Below are 22031 nucleotides of genomic sequence, written 5' to 3'. Positions count from 1 at the left end.
CCATAAATAGGGCAGAGGTTGGGGAATGAGTTGCCATCTTAACCAGGTCAGGAAAGACCAGCTAAGGTGATGCACGAATATAGATCAGGAAGTGAGCGGGTATCAATGTCACTTCACTTGAATCCCCTCCTTTCCTTTCCCACCATTTTTGTGCCCCCCTTTCCCACTGCAGTGTGCTTGGTTTCTAACAGCCAGCTCCTGCAGCTCTTTTTCAGACAACCCCCTAGAGATGACACAACAGAGCTGGTGTTCCAGCGGGGCACTCGCCCAGCCCCTCCACTGTAATCCCAAAGGCAGGAAGAAACCAATTGGAGCTGCTCCATGAGGCCAGAGAAAGAAGGTACCGGGGTCTCTGCTGAAGCCTGTGTGAATCTTATATTAATCTTTTACATGTCTCTGATGCTTCTATATATTTTTAAAGATCTTATTTACTTATTTTTAGAGAGAGGGGAAAGGAGGGAGAAAGGGAAACATCAATGTGTGGTTGCCTCTAGCACGCCCCCTGTTGGGGACCTGGCCCACAACCCAGGCATGTGCCCTGACTGGGAATCAAACCAGTGACCCTTTGGTTTGCAGGCAGCACTCAGTCCACTGAGCCACACCAGCCAAAAATATATTTTATAAAAAGCAATTTCACATATACTATCTCAAGCACCGCTCAAGATTGCCTATTATTATTATTTGATGACCTGTCTTTCCCTTTAATTTCAATAATCTCTATTCATGCCTATAAAATATTGGAGGTGGAAAACTTGGACAGAGTGTCACTTGTCCCAGGCTTTACTGACTTCTAGAGATGCCCTAGTCACTGCTGGCACCCCCCCCCCCAATGATGGCTAAGAGCAACCCAAGAATTCAATCAGTCACTGAAAATATCAACACTGTTTTCAAGTAACTACAGGCCAGAGGGCCCATCTGTTGCTTTTCCCTCCACAAGGGCCCCCAGCATCCGCCAGCTGTTTATATATTCATGGAAGGGGCTACTAACTGGTAAGCTAACACACTCATGATTTAGTGGAAGGAGCCCTGGACTAGACCAGAAAGCTGCCTGAATACACGTTTATTGAGCATCTAACAATGGTTCGAGCCTTCAGTAGACACTGGCAACCCGAAGATTACCAATGCAGATGACTTTGCTTTCAAGACCCTCACAGTGCACTGGAGGTGACAAGCGCACTCCGATACGATGGATCAGATACAGATTACCACAACCATGTCAAAGAACCATGGAGTTGAGAGGAAGGTTGGCGCAGGAGGGCATCACAAAAAGACGTGTGAGCTGGATCCAAAAGAACATGCGAGTTTCGCCTGAAAATGGGGGACAGCCGTTCCCTGCGGTGAGAACCCACTGAGCCAACACAAGGAGCAGAGACCAGGGCCACCACGACGCTGCAAAGGTGCATAACCTACGGGATTAACATCTACGGGCCTGGGTTCGGAAACCAGGGGCAACTGCACCAAACTCGACCTTGGAAAAACGGGAAAAGCCCGTCTGGTGAAGGCAGGGAGCCCCGAGAGGCGCCCGTGGGGACAGCCACTCCACGCCTCCATCCTCGGCTTGCTACACTGCACATTCGCCCGCTTAGAGAAAGAGGAAATAAAAAGACCGGAAAAAAAAAAAAAATCGCGGGGCGGGCGCGACCGGAGCCTGGCCCGAGAGGCGCGCGACCAGCGCGGCCACAGTGGTTCCGGGGCCTCACGCCGGGGCGACTCCCGCCGTCTTCCGGCCCCGCGCGTGGAGCCGAGGCCGTGGCTCCCGCATCCCTCCGCGTAGCTTCACACTCCCGCCGCCTCCCGGGCCGCTACCGGCGCCGCCGCCGCCGCCGCCCCTGACGACAGCGGAACCCAGGCCTCCCCCGTGCACAGGCCCCATCCGCCGTCTCCGCCGTGACGAATCGGCGCCCGGCTGGGAAATTGCCCAAATTCGGGGAGTTTTGAGGAACGTCTAGGGCCTGGGGGAAAAAAAAAATCCTCGACTGTACGAAGCATCACGCATCCTCCCACGGAGGCTTATTTTCCTAAAGACGGTCGGGCGCCGCCGAGAAGGAAATTAAGGAGAGTGCTGAAAGTGCGAGTGCGGAAGCTCCGGGCGCGAGGGGCGGGGCCTGCGCGGGACAAAGGGAAGCGAGGCCGGAGCTGCGGGCGCTTTTTCTGCCCGCGGGTGAGTGTTTCCGACTGGGCTCAGCCGGGTCGCGGGGGGTGGCCAGTCGTGGTGTCCCGGCTTGGCTGGACTCCGAGTCCCCGGGGGTTGCTGGGTTTCAGACTTGGCCGCGGAGCCAGAGCCGCGGGCTGGTTGCGGCCTCCGTGAGGCCTAGCGCGGAGCGAGGGTTGGGAGGGAGCCCCATCTGGGTTCCTTCCTTGGTGGCAAGACTTACCCGGTCCACGAACCCCGCGAAATTGGTCAGAGCAGCTCTGCAGGCCCCGATTTTGTGGGTTTGCTGGGAACGTGCATCCTCCACGACAGCTAAAGGAACCGATCTCAGAGCAAGCCCTTGGGGCGAGCCAGGCCCGTAGACATCACCCCCAGGAAGGTGGTTTCCCTTTGATCCAGGCAGCGAAGGGAGGACCCCAGGTGTGGCTTAGAGTGAAGAGGGAAAGCTCTGGAACACTTTGGCTTGGGGTTGAAACCCATCCCTGGCATCTCCTGGCTGTGTGTTTTTAGACAGTTTCATTAAACCCACGGAGACTCCCTTTCTTCATCTGTAAAATGCAAATAGCAGTACAAAGCTTGTTGGTAGTTGGTCCTATTAAATGAGATAACGGAAGTCATTAGCCTGTCCCCTATAGGTATTCAGCAAATACTTAATCTAGTATTTTATGTCAGATAGTGGGGATGGAGGTGGCCAGATATACAAGCCTGCTTTTAGAATTGATGGTGTAGCCAAGGAGAGCGAGTGGTCATTTAAAAGAATGAGCAATGAATGATGTATAGAAGAGCTCGTGGCATGCGTTGTCAGGGCTCCCAGAGCAAGGCCCGTGGATCCTGACAGCTCCCTGACCTGAGCAGGAAGGAAATCTGCACCAGGGGCAGTGGATTCTGCCAGTTTCGTAAGGAGAGAGTGAGAGGCCCAGTTTGTCTTTCCATATGAGGCCTATTATTGCTTATGCTCTAGGGAATTCCCTTAAAATGCAAACTAGGAGGGGAAAAAATCATGTTTGCTTCACGTAAGGCTGGATGAAAGTACCCCAGTAGTCATAGAAGTTATTTGCCTTTTTTCTAAACATGGATGTCTCTCTGCACTGTGGGCGATGCACATTAATTAATGTCAGGAAGAAGCTCATGTATATGGTCCTGTTGTGAGCTGGTAATACTAGGGCAAAATTTGTTAAGACTCAAGTTAGGTACTGAGACTACAATAGTGAATTAGATAGACAGTCCCTGTTTCCAGGCAGCATGCAACCTAGCTATGTTTACAGGTATATGATACAGTACACAATATGGCAGATCTATGTAAATTGGGTAGGAGTACAGATGAGGAAGCAATTCTGCCCAGGTAATTTGTCAAGAAAGCTCCACTGAGGAGACATATTTTGAAATGGGCTGTGAAGGGTTAATAAGAGGTTTTCAGGTAAATTCTCCAAATTTATTCCCAGCATTTAGAAAGCTGTTGACCATTAGGAGAGAATACACAGCGCGTTAGCATCCCCATTACCTTGTGCACTGCCTCCAGGAACATAATGTTGCTCTATTTTAATGGCAGTTGTTAGGCTGCAAGGAGGGGAGAGCTGCTGCTGATCCGGGAGCTGTCAGTATCTAGCAGGCCTCCTTAGTGTGGGCCCTGATGATATCTCGTATTCCATTGTCATTATATTTTTATTGGTCTGATCAGATGTGTATATGGCGTCAGCAAAATGTTTTCCATACAAGAGGTAGCTCAGTAGCATAAGAAAAAATTTCAAAGTACATGTCTCATATTACTTTTAATATCCCCAGTAAATTGTTATTTGTTTAATTCTGATCAACCAAATGACCTAAAGAACTAGTATAATATGCACAAAAACTTGGATAACAGAAGATAATGTAATTTTACTAAGAAATACCAATTTACCCTATTCTTTAGGAAATCATTCTCATGCTTGCTGAGTTTTGATTCTCTTTTTTTTTCTTTTTTTCCTTTTTTTTATTTTAGTGTCTCAGATTCATTCTTAAGGAACTGAGAACTTAATCTTCCAAAATGTCAAGTAAGTTTCATTTTTTTTATATTTATCAATCTATATAAATAAGAGACTAATGCCCTAGCAAATGGGAATTCCAAAATACTCTCATTTTTTTTTTCTTCAAAACAGGACCATTGGTAGTTTTGTTGCATAGTATTATATCTCAGTTGTTTACAAGAAGTTATTTATTTTCTTTCAAACAGAAAGACCATCTTATGCCCCACCTCCCACCCCAGCTCCTGCAACAGTAAGTTTTAATTTTCTTGTTAATGTAATAGCCAAGTCTGGCCTTGATACAAAAACCCAAATGTCTTCCAGGAACAGTCACTCAACCATCACAGCAACAGGATGAAAAATTCAGCTAAAAAAAAAAAAACAGCACTTCCTACTAAATAAAATAACTCTTTGCATCTTACCTTGAACCAACCCCAACATTTAAAGAAACATGCTGCTGAACGGCCAACCTCCTATGCTTGGCTGTTTGGTTTGTTTTGTTTTTTTTTTTTAATGGGAAATAACTGACAAGTTTAACACTTCTTTCTTATTAATTTCTTATTAACAGTCGTTAAAGTTGATATTGAATGAATGCTCATTCTGGCATTTATTATTTTCCAACCTAACCTTAAACTGGTTGCATTTTTCTCTCCTTATCTATATATATAACTTTCCTATTAAATCAAACAATAAAGAGTCCAGTTCTATAATAACACTCATTGTAAATCTTTATTTTCAAGCTGTTCAAGTAAGGATTTTATTATCTGTGGGTCAGATCCTGCTACTGAATTTCATTCCACTCCATAAATAATATTCTGTTGGTTTGGGATTTGATATGTTTCCAAGTGTCTAAATAATAGTTTGTGAACTGTTTTTTTCACCCAGCAGGCTCTGGCCCAGCTTGGTCAGCATGTCAAATAATTGTCCAGTCCACAAAACAAATTTAACAGTAACTGTTCAGGCCTTGTTGAAACAGATTCCGTGTTGTTTTTTATTTCAGAACAAAACAAAACAAAACACTGTTAACATTGACCATATCCTACAAAAGCAATTCTTTAACAGCTATCAGCCCTCCTCCCAGACCCCCTACCCACTAAACTTCAAGCTAGTTGACTAATTAGGTCCTTGTGTAATTTTGTTTTCTCCACTAGATAACTATTCTTAATTACTAACCCTTGGATAAAATGTTTTAGTTACATTTATCAATAATTTGGTTTTCTTCAGTAAGATGTTTTTAAAAAGAGATACTATATCACATGTTCTCAGTTCAGGTTATATAATAATATAGCCTCCAAAGTTACTTCCAGTAGGTCTTAAAGTCCTGTGTTTGTTTTCTCCCTTAAATCAAAGCACATGCCCTATGACCAGCCTCCTTGGCACTCTGCTAGTGGCTATCCGGGTGGAGTTGAACAGTTGAGATTCCTGACCTCAGAGAGCTAAACATGTACTTCATTTTTGGAAATGGTATAATTGTCACATTTTAGTTTCAATTTTTTTTTTTAGCTCCCCTACGTAGTTTTCTTACATTATTGCCTTGGTGTTGAACAGTGATTCTCATAGTTTATGAAACCTCTGAAGGTGTCATTTTTATATAAATACTTCCTCAGACAGTGTGTAGCATCTGGAATGCACACTTGGTTTTTGGAGATAAAAATAGCTTAAAAAGCAAGTGTCCCCTATGACTTTTCAAATGTAGAAAGGAATTCTGTTTTACCTTTCTTTAGTCATATTTCTGTCCCATTATAGTTTCACATTGACACATAAAATACAGAAGACTAGGGATCAGGACATGCCACAGCGGAGAGTAGAGGAGTTGCCCTCCTTTCTTTTTTCCATTATTCTGCCACCACCATCACAGTCGACCATCACCACCACCACCCCCTCCACCACCCGAACGGACCACTCCAAGTGATAGACACTCCTCTGTGCCTTTGATGCTTCATCTGTGTTTTGCCTACTTAAATATGCTTGATTTGCGTCCTTTATAACTGTATAGACTAGAAATTGATCAGTTCTTTTCTCCTAAAGAGTATGAAATGCTTGAATTATCTTTTGGAAATTAAGGAAATGTGCAGCGGCATGTTCTAGAAAACTGTGTTTCTTTTATAACAGCTACAGCTTAGTTGGAATGTATTAAGTGTTTTTTACATCATACATTTCAGGACTGATACTGTTAATTGCATGTTAAAATGAAATTACTCTCATTTGTTTTGATTGAATTTCACTAAGGAAAAATACCCTACTTTTGCTCTCTCTTTGCTACATTCTTTTTATGCATTATACCTTGATTCTCATAAACATTGGATACCATTGTATTAACCACAAGGGCACTGCCATGTAAGAGCCCATTTGTAACCACATCAACACATCATTCACAAAGCCAAGAGTTCTGTTGCTACAATGAGCAGTTGTGTTTTGAAAGGGCTAGAGCTATCAGGATTTTTTAAAAAAAGAAATTTGAGTCTGTCAACTAGAAAAATAGTGCACATTAAAACTCAAAACAGAAGTTGTTCATGGTTGACCTGTGGAAGATGGATCAAAGAAGAGACGGAAGAGAAAGCCTATGAAAGAATGACTGGGTTTAAAAAGATCAGAGCGCACCCCAGAATGAAATCCATGCATTTCTTACAAGTCTTTGTTCCGAAATCATGTGTGTGATATCCATTGAATCCCACATGTGTTCCTTTCTATTGACAACTTCTGGCTTCCTGCCTTGAGTCTCTTCTCATTTCTCACATGATATAAGATGATTTAAAACTGTCTTTGAAAGCAGTCCATTTCTCGTTCTTGTTTTTAGTAGGTGAACACATTGGCGGCATCCACATAAATGTCGAATAAATCATGTTTTGTTTTGCATGTAAAGTGTTTCCAAACTTCTAGTTTATCACATTTCAAGCTTTCCTCTCAGACACATATTGCTAAGTTGTTATATCATACTATCTCCTGACCATAAAGTAACCCTTGATGTTTGAGACACTCCACTCTATCGCTTACCCCCAAAATGCAAGCACACACATTCACACTCAGACAAATACCACCATCCCCACAAAGAGAAAGAAGTAGGGGGAAAAAAAAAAGGAAAAAGCCCACTTGCAGACTGGTTTCCCAGTGAAAGAAAAAGGGCAGCTACAACACATCATTGCTTGTGTAAATTCAGGTTGCTTTTGCATGCCATATGCAGATCATTTTTCATTTCTGTGTTTCCCTCGTTTGAGCTCATTTCTCATTCGTGTTTTTGTCTCATTTGTTTCCATCAGCAAATGCCCAGCACACCAGGGTTTGTGGGATACAATCCATACAGTCATCTCGCCTACAACAACTACAGGCTGGGAGGGAACCCGGGCACCAACAGCCGGGTCACGGTAGGAGAATCAACTATTACAGCATCCGGCAAACACCTGGAAGTGACCAGAAATGCCTTCCGAGTTAGGTCCTTGTGAATCACCAGCATAGCCATGAAAAAATTTTTTTAACCTGGCTTTTCAACTATTTGAAACATTCGTTGTATGATCTTACCCTGGAAAAAAAAAATAGTGAGATCTGGATATGTATATAGAAGAAAAGACTTCATTCTTTTTGGTGGTTGGTAGAGATAAAATCTCGGACGCTTAATGCTTATAACCATGTTTAAACAAACCTAGAATTTCTTACAGTTAAAAAACCCTAATTGAGATGAAGCGTTATCTTTCATTGAAGGTAATTGGCATTAGCCTCTAGAACTCCGTTTCTTCGTAAAGACTGGGCCTACAGACCTGGTTCTTTTTGCCTGACCTACCGGTTTGAATTGCTACACATAATTATTTGTCTTTTGGATTTAATAGCTGACTTGACAACTGAGATTCATTTCTCGTCAGTTAAAAAGAGAAAAGGGTTTTTGTGTCATATCAAAGAATTGCAGAATGAAAGTTAAATGAGATTATTTGAAATACCAGACTACATATCAACAACTGGAAGTGTGTTTCTTATCTCTGGGATAAGGGGTATGGTTTCTGCAACTGAAGATGTTTCATTTAACTGATCCACCTAAGAGAAAAACAAATAAGTATAAAAGTAAAATAAATGACAAACCTAAGATAATAAAAATTGGGTGATGTACCTCAGACTTTTTATTTTAGAATCATCTTAGACTCCATTCAAAGAAGTCTAGGTGCCAAAGAAACAAAGAACTAAAAATGATTTACCAAAAATAAATAAATCCAAAAGCCAAATACCTGCGTACATCGGAACATGGCATTGGTGAGAATTGATACCACCCAGAACAGCTGTAAACTTCTCAATACCTGGTTTTTGTCCACTGTCTTCATAAATAATTCAGTTAATGTGACTTCAGAAAAGCCCTCTCACCCTGTAGTCAGGCTAGAGCCGACGAAAGCCTGTAACTGCCAGCTGTCTATCTTGGTAAGCATATCGCTTAGCTCGATAGGTTTCGTTTGTCTAGATTTTTCATTGTTTCTGCATAATTTGTACTTCATAAGCATATCAAGTTTTACGTGCCTTGCATATTTCATGGTACCCGAAAAGAATTCTGACAAAGTGTGCGTGTGTATGCATTTCACGATGCATACGATTTTTATGTGCATCGATACGTGTTTTTCCCTGGCCTAAATGTGTTCTTTTGCAAGTGTTAATGAGTGGCAAGGTTATCAAGATGATAAAGAACATCTTGATTTAAACAAGGAACATAATCAATTTTCGATCATTTCACATTGATGCAGAAAATTAGTCATAAGCAGTAAATAAGAGGATGGTTACATTTTAATTGCTCTATACAGTCAGCTCTTGATTATCTCTGTTAATGGAATAGAAATGGAGGTCGCTGTGATACTAGAATCATTGGCGTTTCCGTTTGTGTAAGCACTTTGTTCTTAACGTGGACGTGTCCGTGAGAATTCTGTGTCAGTGAAGTGAGATCCCTTCATGGAGACTGCCGGGGCAGAGGAAGGTGCGCTGTCTGTCTCCGGGCCTGGGTCAGTTACCTGTTTCTCCCCATCCCCTCTGGGGGTGTCGGAACCCAGCATCTGGAGTGGGCGCAGCCGCAGGGCAGATCGGGAGGAGGGGGTTGTTGGGCGTGGAGCATTTGGTGTTTGGGCTCCCCGTGGTGGTTTTCTCTGCACTCTTGTCCCCCCATGTCAGAATAAACTGGAATTAAACTGCTCTTTCGACTAGCCCGCAAAGACCTGGCCCTGAAAGACTTGGGAAGTACGGAGGCCCTGAGCCTGTGCTAACTGCGGCCCCTTCAGCTTTTAGTGGCCTCCGCCTTGGGTCATCTAGTCGCTCCCTGAGAAAACCAGTTATGACTGAAGTTTTACACTATCTTTTTCATATATCTAATGTCAGCCCTGTTAGGACTCAGTAGATCTGGTTTTGACCATTATGGAAGCGTTTTATTTTAAGACGACCTCTGTTCTGTGTTACTTCGAGGGTTGGGGGAGGGGTTCTCCTCTTTGGTGGTGGTGTCTGCAATCACCCCAAGTCAGTGATTTAAAGGGATGATTCCGTGAAGCCCTGTGAGTAGCCCCCTGTAGGCCCTCCAGAAACCCGGTGCTTCCGTTGGGTCCGGTGCACTTGGATAGTTCTCAGACGCCGACTTTATATAGCACAGAACCCCTTGGAGTGCTCGTGATAGGTATGAGATGGAGATCGCTCCCAGCTAGGTCTTCATTCAGATGGCAGTTCACATGCTCAAGTACAGAGGGAAAACAAACTGAGACAGAAGGTTAAAAACAGCTTGTTTCTGTACATCAGTGGAAATTCCATTCCTGAAGAAAATGGTTAAATGAAATCCTACCAGAGAAACAGCTGAGAATTGGAAAGAAGCAACAAACTGCTCAGTAACCAAAATAAATTTCACAAAATCATGGACTTGATGGGAAGGCGAGTCCCAGGACCTCACTGTTGTGAAGGCACAGTTTTCACAAGCGTGATTACGTGTTTTCCCTCAGTGCATTGCCAGTGAGAAGCGAAAAACTGGAAGGAGGGAGAGTGCTGCTGGAGATGGGGTCCTGATGACAGTGAGGGAAGAAAGAGCTGAGAAAGGAATGTGCCTTCCAAAAGCATGGCCCCTGGGCCGCAAGGCACAGAAAGATGTCTGTCGGAGATGGCAGATAATAGGGGTGTTTGCTGATACAAATCTCCAGGAGCCTGAAAATCAGCTAGAATTTAATTTTGTTGTTGTTATTTGGGGTTCTGTTTGCATGTGTAAATTGACTGGTCAATGTCATGAAAATAGGACCTCATATGTGAGTGACTTGGGTACCTTTGGGAGAAGAAGGAGAAAGAAGCAAATTCATTAGTGTTATAAAATGCAGTTCTTTGAAAAATACCCAATAGCAAATATTACTGTAATTTGTCTTTTAAGTGGTTTAATTCAACATATTGAACCATAGACATTTTAGAATTCTTTACCTCTTTAAAAAAAATTGTTACAGTGGCCTACCGACTTCAGTTGGCACAATTCCAACTTTATTTGTAACCTACTTCATGAAATTCTGAACATTTGTGTTGGATATGAGCTGGGAATGCTTTCTAAGAACTTCCTGCATGAGCAGTCAGACTCGTGTATGTCTCAGTCTGATTTTATGGCATAAGGTCAGCCTTCTCAGAGTCCCTCCCCCCCTCCCCTTGAAGGAGCGCCTACCGACCCTGAGGCAGGTCTCCCCTCACCGTGCAGACCAGCGCCGCCCACCGCCGGCCTGAAGCCGGGCTGTCTGCCTGGGCCCCAGCGTGCGGCGTGGTGAGAGCGTGTGCGAGGGGCAGGAGGAGAAGAAATACTGCCTCGGTGGGGAAGTGCTTTCTAGTGATCTCGAGTGTGAAGAAGCAGAGCTACTGAGGAGCACACAAGGAAGCAGAGAGACCCTCGGGGGAGGAGGAAGCGCTGTCTGACGGCAGTGGAATGGGGCGCAGACACGCTCACCTCTGCGCCCTCGGGGAGAGAAGGTTATGGTTGGGGTCCCGGCCCAGACTGGGTTGTCCCTGGGGTTTCATCACAGCCACGACAGAAGAGCAAAGGGAAAAAAACATCACTTCAGCTTTCTTACGAGGATTTGCCAAACTCTGCCTTTGACAGTTGAAGTTAGCACTTCGTCCCCCTGCCTGACAAGGAGAATCAGGATTGAGGGGTCTCCCAGAAACTGGGGGAAATACAAGTAACTCAGCCATGGTTCTATTCTGGGTCTTTGAGCAAATGCAGCCCTGTGTGTTGAGATACAGCTAAGTTCAGAAATAGGCATTCTCGAACTGGGGTTATGGGGGGTGCCCACTCAAAGTTACCTGCTGTCTCTTGCCTAGATATTAGCCCATAGAAGGAACTGATTTTTCTTTCTTCTCTCTTTTTTTTTTTTCTTTTAAGAGAGAAAGGGAAAGGAAGGGAGAAAGAAAGGGAAAGAAACATTCATGTGAGAGAGAAACATCGGGTTGGTTACCTCTCGTATGTGCCCCAACGGAGGACCCAGCCCACATCCTCAGCTTGTGCCCTGACCAGGAATTGAACCGGTGACCTTTCACCTTGTGGGACAACACCCAGCCACCTGAGCCACACCAGTCAGGGCGAGAACCAATTTCTTAAATTTTTTTGTTGTTCCCCCTCTAGCCCATTCTTTTTTACCTTTATAAAATGTATTTTTCCATCTCTCCTACTTGTCCAGTTTTTTCTGTTTGTCTTTATGTTCCCCACAAATCCAACATTTTTTAATAAAATGGGGTTCCCTGACCTACTGCCATGGCTGCATGTCTGCCATGTCTCTGTTCCCGGTTCACTCGTCTGCACCCACACTTCTGTTAGGACTAAGGGTAAAAAAAGACATGACTGCAGTTCACACCTCTCGAACTGAACCCCCTTTATAGAAAACCACTATATATGGACCTAGAACCTTAAGAAAAGTGGTTGTGATAAAGGAAATTGATTTTGTGTTACCTGTCTTTGCACCTAGGAAGTAGTCTCTGTGGCGGTGGTGGTGTTTCTGGGGGGTGCGTTCCCACGGTAACGCAGACAGACAGGCAGACAGGGCCCTGCGGGCAGCGTGAGTGCGGCCGGGTGCCGAGGAGTTCAGATTCCGGTGCAGATAATCAAGTGTTGACTGTATGTGTAATGGCAAATTAAGTAAAATACGAGGGTGCCAGGTAATGTCCTAAGTGTGGGACACTGGACATGCAACAATATATTTTCAATGTATGGATTGTTGTGTAACAATTTATTTGTTCTTACAGCCAGGTTGTCAAAGCAGTAGCAATAAACTGCTCTGTAAAATATTTTAAAACTATGTGCTTAAAGTAATTTTCTTTATTTTCTTTTGATATGAACATTTCTGAATTTGCAGTGATAGCTATTTTCAGTGGAGAAAATATAAGACTCTTGTGTCCATGGACGAGTAGAAGAAAGGCGCATTAGAATTTTTTTAAGGCACTCTCTTTTCATTTTGCTTGTAAACTTCTTGCAATTGAATAATGAATGTGTTTAACTCTTTTGTAGGCATCCTCTGGTATTACGATTCCAAAACCCCCAAAGCCACCAGATAAGCCGCTGATGCCCTACATGAGGTACAGCAGGAAGGTACGTGCCTGGGTCTGGGGCAGCGTGGGGGCTGGTCCCTTTGCTTCTCTGCTTCCCTCCAGATTTCAGATTGGTTCAGCCAGCTTTTCTGTATATAGCCAGAGGAAAGGGTAAAGAATTGCAGTTTTTAAAGAAATTAGTTCTGATTTTAAAATCCTCACTAAAATCTCACAAGAAGAACGTGATTAAACTGTTGAAATCCGTAAGACAGTGTTATGTAGCCAATGTTACGTAGCCTTTTGGAGACTATTTAATGACATGAGAAGAACATTAAGTGAAAAGGGGGATATGACCATATGTATTAGTGTCTTATTTTTATAAAACTAATAGCAACTGCATGTTCATTTAAAGGAAGACAGAAGTCAAAAGACATCGTTATCTATAAATAAATAGTAAGCCTACGGTAATTTTTATTTTCCTTGTACTACCTTGAATTTTCACTTCTTTTTTGTATGAACCTACATTACTCTTAAAATAACAGATAGAGCCAATATTTTAATTAAGGACAAGAGCATGTAGCTATTTTCCATCACTATTAAGGATTATTTTAATTTTTGTCATAATTATATACATATTTGATGACGTATTGTGCAGATTAACCACTTCTAAATTTTGTGAACTCTTAGCTATAGACAGTTACTGAGTTAGCTTATCCAAAGTGCCCGTAGTGCCTCGGGATGTCTGCCGCCTGCCTGCCGGCTGGCAGTGCCCCAGCCTGTGGGGGACGTGGGGTTGGCCGCCCGTGGGTCGTCGTTACAGCAGGCTGATGAGAACGTACAGACTTGGTTCCGTTCCCTCTGCTTTTGTTTATGTTTTAAACCTTCATATAAAAAAAAAAACAAAACACATTTTTAGTGCTGGCTGGTGTGGCTCAGTGAATTGAGTGCCGGCCTGCGAACCAAAGGGTCACTGGTTAGATTCCCAGTCAGGGGCACACGGCTGGGGTGCGGGGCAGGTTGCTGTTTGCAGGTGTGCGAGAGGCAACCACACATTGACGTTTCTCTCTCTCCCTTCTCCTTTCTCTGAAAATAAATAAATAAATTATTTTTTTAATAAAAGCATTTTTAAAGGTCTATATTTTTAGGCATCAATGCTGAAATTTCCCGTTTCCTTTCTAAGGTCTGGGACCAAGTAAAGGCTTCCAACCCTGACCTGAAGTTGTGGGAGATTGGCAAGATTATTGGTGGCATGTGGCGGGATCTCACTGATGAAGAAAAACAAGAATATTTAAACGAATACGAAGCAGAAAAGGTAGAATGGGAACTGCGGTGGGATGGCTACAGTGGATGGAAAGGGCATAAACGTCCGCTTATTGCTCAGAAAAGAAGCGCGGGATCTAATGGGACACCTGAGGCTGTGACTGAGGCCTTGTCTGCGAGGGTCAAGTCACTTAGTTTCTCTAGACTTCAGGTTCCTTGGCTGTGAAAAGGAGATAATTAAGGTGTCTTTTGATATTCATATGAGTAGATATGCATATGAATGGATATTCCTTATGACCTGAAAATGTTCATTGTAAAACTGAAAACCATTTGCATTTCAGATAGAGTACAATGAATCTATGAAGGCCTACCATAATTCCCCCGCATACCTTGCTTACATAAATGCAAAAAGTCGCGCGGAAGCTGCTTTAGAGGAAGAAAGTCGACAGAGGCAGTCTCGCATGGAGAAAGGAGAGCCGTACATGAGCATCCAGCCTGCTGAAGATCCTGATGGTAAAGAACAGGGGGTGTTGTTCATGCTTGAGTTTTCACTTCCTATCCTAAATGCTAAACACAGCATAATGTGAGTGCCATTTCATTATTTTGATTATTTATTGTAAGGTTTTTATGTGAATTTCCCACAAGAAAAAGAAATATCCTTTTTAGTGCAGAAAATAGCAAAAACTATTATTTATCAAAATCTTTGTACTCAAAATGCTGAAAGATTTTTGAGCCATAATTAGAATTTTGCCTCAGTTGCTTTTAAAAAGTTAAATGCCTTCGTGTTATATTCCTGTTTTCTTATTGGTTCCCTAAATTCTCAATTAAGGACTCTTAAGAGAGAAAGTTAATGAGTGGGAAGAAGCACTATGAAATTTCTTTTCCAGTTAATTGAGAGATCCAACTAGAATTCATAAATGTAGCTCACGGTAACACTCATGAAGGTGTTTACACACCCTCATGGGGCGTAAAATACACAGATTTTACGCACACATGCAGCCGAGCTCCCTCACTGGCATTCCGTGCAGAGTGTGCAGGGCTGCGGGGAGCCCCGGAGCACGTTCGCCCACATAGCAGGCCTGCCGCACACGCAGTGTGTTCTCCGTGTCCGTCTGTGGTACGGAGAAGGCTGGGCGCTCCGGCTACCAGCAACAAAAACATCAGAGTAAGCCAAGATCCCATTTTAAAGTAGTGGCAGCTAAGAGAAAGTTTGTAAGAACTTTAAAGAAGTACACCGTTGAGAGAGGAAGCAATAATACCACCTAACACCGTGAATAAACTGACTACTTAAAAGGGAAGAAAAACAAATATTTTAAAAGAATGGACTGGGACACTGGCTGATGTTCCCATAACTACAGAATCGAATGTAATAAGTATAAGGAGCAGCACGTGGGATAGGAAGTGTCGCGTGTTCAGCAGAATCAGCAGGGCTTAATTGCTCAGATTGGATGACCATTGCAAGAAGAGCACACAGACTAAAAAAAAATTTTCTTAAGCATAGGAGAATATCCAGTCTACAAGTAATCGGAAGGAAGGAGTTTAGCGCAGGAGGCAACTAAGGCTAGCAACGTGGAAGCCGTAAGTGGAAAATAGTGTTCCCTAGGTTAAAGGTGACAGTGTGGACATTGAGACGCACTGAAGGGGTCACTCAGGAACAGTCTTCAAAAGAGGCTCCTTCTCTCTGCTTCTCAAACTTCTGCCTGTTAGGTTTTTTAGAGGAAGGACAGGTAGTAGTTAAGATGCCAGGGTAAGAACGACTTTAGACCTTGGACTTGATCCCTTAGAACTGAGTAGAAAGAGGAAGGCTTGGGAGGTGGAAGTGGACGTAAAACCAGCAGAAAGACATGAGTATAACAGCTGCTAACTTCTTTTTAAAAAGAAGGCTGTTAAAATTCATATAAGACATATCAGTTATTCGCACAAGACAATGATGCCTTTTTTAAATGACATTTTGGAGAGAGACAGTTATGAGGTAAAGTCAGTAATTGGTAAATTAGAAAACAGAAGCCCACTTCCCTCCCCAAAATACATCAGACAACTGCAGTGTAAGGAGAGAGAAGCCCAAGTTGCTAAGACGTCGCTTCCTTCGCTGTTGGTCAGTATCGGAGCCGTGTGAGTGGAAGAAGAAAGCAGAGAGATAGCTCAGATGGAGGCTGCACAAATGTCCATTTATAATTGTAAGTGTGAATTTGAAAACTTCTTTAAAAAGTAGGAAGGTCACAATTTTTTTAATGCTATCTTTTATTCCAACATTGGTAGTTTCAGAAGCATATATCCTAAAGAAGTCACTCGGAAGGAAACAAAAAGTAACTTGCACGACAGTTTGTAGTGGCGCTGTGTATGATAGTGAGAGTTTTGGGAGCTTTCTGAGCCCCGGATGGTCAGGGAGATGCGGAACTGCGACGGGGCGGCCAGGTTCAGGGCGCAGCAGGGCGCTCCGCAGGCGGTCCCTCCACCTCGGACGGGACACTGAGATGACTAGGTGATTCCGAGAGGAATTTTTCTTTCACTGTGTGCTGTTTAAGAGGAAGCTTTTTTTGGTTTTTTTAGTGAGTTAATCTAAATATTATTAAATAAATAATAGTACAAGTTGTTAGCAGATACGTCAAAAACTGGAGGACACAGAGCAGAGTTTGAGATTATGGGAACAGTTACACAGCTGTTGGAAAATAAGCATGTATTAGCAGACCCGTACTGTGTGCACATGAATTTGCGTGGATGCAAACAACATAATACCTCTACGCACTGACAGCTGTAACTGTAAACTGATAAAAATTAAACTTTGTTTCCTGTGAAATTACTTTAAGGCCTCGGTGGTTTTTTAATCTGATAAAATGTTTGTACTGGTCTGGGAAACTGGATTGCTAGCAATGAGTGGAAAGAAGTACTGTGAAATTTTTTTCCAGTTAATTGAGAAATCCGTCTAGAATTTATAAATGTAACTCATGAGATAATGTCCTAGAGATAATGTTTTCTCTGCAGTGTGCATTTTCATTACTTGAAATTAGAGTGCAGTGTTGACAAAGATACCACCCGATTCACAGGTCGTCGTTAGTTCTAAATGCCTAAATTACCACCGAGAGAGTGAAACATTTGGCAGAATTTGTTTTGCTCCCATAGCAGCCTTCACGTTGATTTCCAGGCTAAAAGACACGCGGTTATTATGTGTCATTTGTATTTCAGCCAAGTCCTTCTCAGACATGTATCATCTCGTAAAGATTTCGTGAGAAAAACCAATTCCCCGACCCCTGAACACCACATGTCCTGTGTGGTTTTTCCCAGTGACCGCCCCAGTGCTCCCCTGATGCCCTTTAGACCCGCTTGCGGGAGACCTGGCTCCTTGGTAATCAGGTGTGTGCATCGTTTCACTCCCCCATTTACGGTTACTGGCGACCTGGTGTCCAGAATATCTCGTTTATTCCAGATTATGATGATGGCTTTTCAATGAAGCACACAGCCACCGCCCGTTTCCAGAGGAACCACCGCCTCATCAGTGAGATCCTCAGTGAGAGTGTGGTGCCAGACGTCCGGTCAGTCGTCACAACAGCCAGGATGCAGGTCCTCAAGCGACAGGTCCAGTCCTTGATGGTTCACCAGGTACAGTCACGTTTGGTTCCTGCCATGGAGTGGGCCTCGGCCCCAGACCCCAGGTGGCGGGCCCTGTGCGCCGCCCGCTCAGCGTTTCTGTGTGGGGTCTCACCTGCCCCTGCTTCGGGAGGGAGGCCCGGGGGGTGCGCCTTTCCCAGAGATGGAGTCAGTCTGTCCTGAGAACCGTCACGTGGGGCCTCGTCACAAAACATGTTCGTTAAGAATTTGGAAACATCCTGTCAACCTTTTCCCGCTTTACTCAGTATTTCTGAAATTGCTCAGGCCTGAAACAACGTTTAACATCACGGACTTATTAGTCATACCGGCTCCTCTGTGCTGCACTGTACTTTTTAAAAAATCTTAGCTAGACACATTGTGTAATAAATGATTTTAATTAAAAATTAAAACTCTTGTTACAATGTAAGAAAGTGTGGACAAAATGAGACTTTTTAATTTGACATTTGCTTTAGAGAAAGTAATACGGTAATTATAATGCCTGATCATATGTCTTACAGCGGAAACTAGAAGCTGAACTTCTTCAGATAGAGGAGCGACACCAGGAAAAGAAGAGGAAATTCCTGGAAAGCACAGATTCATTTAACAATGAACTTAAAAGGGTATCCATTTAATGTGTTAACTATGTGTTTATCACTGTGTCTGTTACCTTTACTTCTTGTTCTTTTTTCCAAAACAGTGCTTTTGTTGAATGTTGTTCACTTTGAAACAGGGTTAACTTTGCTATAACCAGTAGTATGTCTTCACTTTATACAATTATTTCCATTTTCTGGCAGAATTTTATAGGTTTAAATTATATCAGATGCACACAGGTGCTAGGCCCAAGGACTATAGCGCCCTCTGATGAACTCATGCAGTCATGAGTTATTTCTATTTTACTGAGCTTTGTTAATGGATGTAGCTCACAGTTTCACTTCGTATAGAACAGGTAAATCTAGTGTTTGGTAGCTGGAAGTATACAGTGGAAGGTGTGTGTGTGTGTGTGTGTGTGTGTGTGTGTGTGTGTGTGTGTTCGTGTATTCAGGGCTTTCGGCATCGCCTTGCCCGCGGTTTTTGTAATACATGATGTTCCGTGGCTGCAGCTCTCTTCTGCAGCCACGAGAGTCCCAGAGAAGACCTGGAGCCGTGTCCTTTTCCTCCCATGCACATAGAGTTTATAGCCAGGAAAACCCATTTTTTAAAATAATTGTGTTGTTTAAGAGATTGTAAGAAAAGATCACTGCTAAGGGAGTTTTGTTTTTTTCCTGACGACTAGTTGTGTGGGTTGAAAATAGAAGTGGATATGGAAAAGATCGCCGCTGAAATCGCACAGGCAGAGGAACAGGCCCGCAAGAGGCAGGAGGAAAGGGAGAAGGAGGCAGCGGAGCAGGCGGAGCGCAGCCAGAGCAGCATCGCCCCTGAGGAGGAGCCCGCGGCCAACAAGACGGAGGAGAAGAAGGAGGACGAGAGCATCCCCATGGAGACAGGTAACCTCCCCTCTGCCGACACCGGAGTGAAAGTCCGGGGTCTTCATAGCTGTCTGTAACTTCGATTTCTTGTTCTCGGTGCTTTTCAGAGGTCACGCGCTTACTCTTGCCCCTTCGGCTACTCTTTATACGAGCTATCCATTTCTTTCCAAATCTTAGCCCAGAGTGGATTCACTGAAAATGCTGGTGTCATGCAAACAGCAGTGGTGTGTCATCTTTGGTCTGGCCCTTCGAGGTCTCGGTGGTTTCACCGGAGTGAGCCATGCCACTTTCTGGCTCGGGAACGTGGAGTGTAACGATGTCATCATTAAGGACACTGGCCCGGGGGTCAGATCTGGGCTGACACTGCTTCACCACGCGCTAGCACTATGACCTGGGCAGTTATTTCATCTCGGTTCCCTCGTTTGTAAGTACTCTCGCGCTTGTCTCAGAGAGAGCGCTCCAAAGGATAAATGAAAGAAAATGTGCATGCAGTCATTGAGTATTGGATTTGACACAGTACTGGTACTAGATATTTTAACCTGTATTGCCAAAGTTGTTTACATAAGATATGGTCATTGCTCTTAAGATAAGTCATTGTTGGTGTCCTAGGACAGGGCCAGAACCTCCCTGCCACCTGTTTCATAAGTTTTGTTGGAACACGGTCCCATCCCTTCATGTACGCACTGTCTGCGGCTGCTTCAGGGCCACAGCAGTGCCGCTGAGTGGTCGCCATGGAGACTGCCTCACCCGCAAAACCTACCGTATTTCATACCAAGCCTCTGCAGAAAAGCTTGCTTAACCCATCCTAGAAATACTCTTTCTTCCTGGTATACTCATTTTCCTGATCAAAAGCATTCCTCAAGGCAAAAAAAAGGGCAGGAGAACTTACATAAAATACTGATTAAATTGATTACGATTTGAAATTTTACGGGCACCTTGCCCTTCGTCCCTGACCAGTGCGCTGTGCACACAGGACGGAGCAGAAGTGTCACGGGAAACACGGCCAGAGGCTTCCTGGACCGCCGCGGGGAGGGGGCGCAGCAGTCACACCCGGTGCTCGACTGACAGCTTCCGATTCGACATCTGGGAAACTTTTAATAGAGTATAGAGCATTTCTACAAAATTCAGCAGATTAGCATTTCAGATAGTCAGATTTTAAGTTTCATTATTTGAGCCCTTTTCTGTTTTGTGTGAACATGTTTTTTATCTTAACGAAATTTGGAGCGCACGTACTTTTTTGTGGTTAGTGCAGGAGTTTGAGAGCCGCTGCACGGTGTGGTCTTTGCTCATTTTGCAACTCACCTGAACGCGCTGTCCTCCGTCTCTGTTTTGTCATCTATGAATAGCACATGCCTGTGGGTTTTCACTCAGATTCTTATCCTCTTAGCCTAAGGAAAAAAACGAAGAAAATCGAACCTATTAGAGCAAAAACCTCATGCTCTTAATTTCCTGCAGAAAACAGTCCGACGTGACTGTTAACTAGGCCCCTAGCGTGCCAGCCGCATGTCGCTGCCGCACAGACCTCCTCCCTCGCGGAGCCCAAAGCGCGGCGCACGCACACCAGCGTCGCCCCGTACGAGTAAATGTAGGTACTGTGCGACTATCGGGTTTCTGCTGGTGACGTTTGTAGAAGTCAAGCTAAACAAGAGAAACTATTTTTAATGATCTATCAATTAGCCCAGAATGCCCTAAACAATGTATGTCAACACACACTCAACTTTTTTTCAATTGCAGTTGACTCTCAATATTATTTTTTTAGCTTCAGGTGCAGAGCGTAGTGCTCAGACGTTTATGTAATTTCCACAGTGACCCCTGACAAGTCCAGTGCCCACCGGACATCGTGCACGGTTGTCACGCTGTCACTGACTGTATTCTGCGTGCTACACTTCACGTCATGTCTGTATGCAGTCAACATTTTAACAGTACTAATTTCTTCCTTTTTTTTTTCCATAAAGTCCTCAGAATCTGGTATGTATTTTATACTCACAGCACATCTAAATTTGGAGGCTAGTTTTTCATCTGAAATACTTGACCTGTGTTTAGATTTCATAAATTTACAGTCCACAAGTCGATTTTTAAACCCCAGATTGATTCAAACGTGCTAAACGTCTCTCGGTCACACTGGCTCGCCTGGGAGCCGAGTAGCCCTGCGTGGCTGGCGGCTCCCGCATTGGCCGGCGGAGCTGGAGGCTGTCAGCGCCAGGAGAAGAGTAATTGTTTGCCTTAGAACTGACGGGGACAAATGTGTGATTACAGAGGAGACACACCTTGAGGAAACGGCGGAAAGCCAGCAGAATGGGGAAGAAGGCACGTCTACTCCGGAGGACAAGGAGAGTGGACAGGAGGGGGTGGACAGTATGGCCGAGGAAGGGACCAGCGACAGTAACACGGGCTCGGAGAGCAACAGTGCGACGGTGGAGGAGCCCCCGACGGACCCCACGCCGGAGGATGAGAAAAAAGAATAAATGATGCCTTGTTTTATGTATTCTGAGTACTTTTTTAAATGAGAAAAAAAAAACAATGTTTTTTGAGTTTTAATGGTGTTATGTGGTTTCTGTGCTGGTATTTTTCTGCCCGTATCACACCACCAGAGGCTTTCGGACCATGAAGCACCGTGAGCCGCACGGTGTGGTCGCCGTTCTTAAGCGGTCGTGACGGTGGTTCTCTTCTTCATCGTTTCCAGCCCTCAGCTGCTGAAAGCCTCAGAATTTACATTAATAAAGAGAATGCCCACCTCTTTCAGAGAATGATCCTTTGGTGCTGCAGAATCTTCTCTCAAATGCCTTCCTGCAGCTCACCGGGTGCTCACCAAAGCCATAGCTTTAAACCTTCTCAGTCCCCATCAGCAGCTTCCTGCAACTTCCCTTCCCTGTGCCCTTCCTCAAAGAGTAGCTTCCTGGAAACGTGATCATGTGTGAATATGTGTTTGTTCACCAGCCCTTTCTTACTTGTGGTCAGCGTCAGATAACCGAGAGTCGTGTTAAAGTGGTGAGCGTACCCGCAGCTACACTCGGGTCATGTGGGTTGAGAAGTAGCCTCCTTAGAGTAGCTCCTAGCTTAGGAACCAGTCGCCGACGTGAA

General features: G+C 44.2%; 1 protein-coding gene across 1 annotated transcript; it reads left to right on the top strand.

Moving 5' to 3' along the window:
• Positions 1-1660: 1660 nt before the first annotated feature.
• Positions 1661-21488, top strand: SMARCE1 (SWI/SNF related, matrix associated, actin dependent regulator of chromatin, subfamily e, member 1). The gene is made up of 11 exons (XM_045836415.1): positions 1661-2161; positions 4131-4182; positions 4362-4405; positions 7410-7514; positions 12620-12700; positions 13820-13951; positions 14241-14412; positions 17324-17496; positions 18003-18104; positions 18758-18968; positions 21207-21488. The coding sequence occupies exons 2-11, from the start codon at positions 4176-4178 to the stop codon at positions 21413-21415; spliced, it is 1236 nt and encodes a 411-aa protein (XP_045692371.1). The 5' UTR covers positions 1661-2161; positions 4131-4175; the 3' UTR covers positions 21416-21488.
• Positions 21489-22031: the final 543 nt, after the last annotated feature.

Source organism: Phyllostomus hastatus, unplaced genomic scaffold (assembly GCF_019186645.2).
Source record: "Phyllostomus hastatus isolate PE091 unplaced genomic scaffold, TTU_PhHast_1.1 phas_contig_210, whole genome shotgun sequence".
NCBI classification, from domain to species: Eukaryota; Metazoa; Chordata; class Mammalia; order Chiroptera; family Phyllostomidae; genus Phyllostomus; species Phyllostomus hastatus.
The sequence above is the reverse complement of the archived record's forward strand: the minus strand, read 5'-3'. Positions and strand labels throughout refer to the sequence as shown.

Excerpts from the sequence above, each read along its gene's own strand:
- SMARCE1 (XM_045836415.1), top strand. Across the intron at positions 13,952-14,240 it reads ACGAATACGAAGCAGAAAAG|ATAGAGTACAATGAATCTAT; the intron begins GTAGAATGGGAA and ends TTTGCATTTCAG. Across the intron at positions 14,413-17,323 it reads GCCTGCTGAAGATCCTGATG|ATTATGATGATGGCTTTTCA; the intron begins GTAAAGAACAGG and ends CGTTTATTCCAG.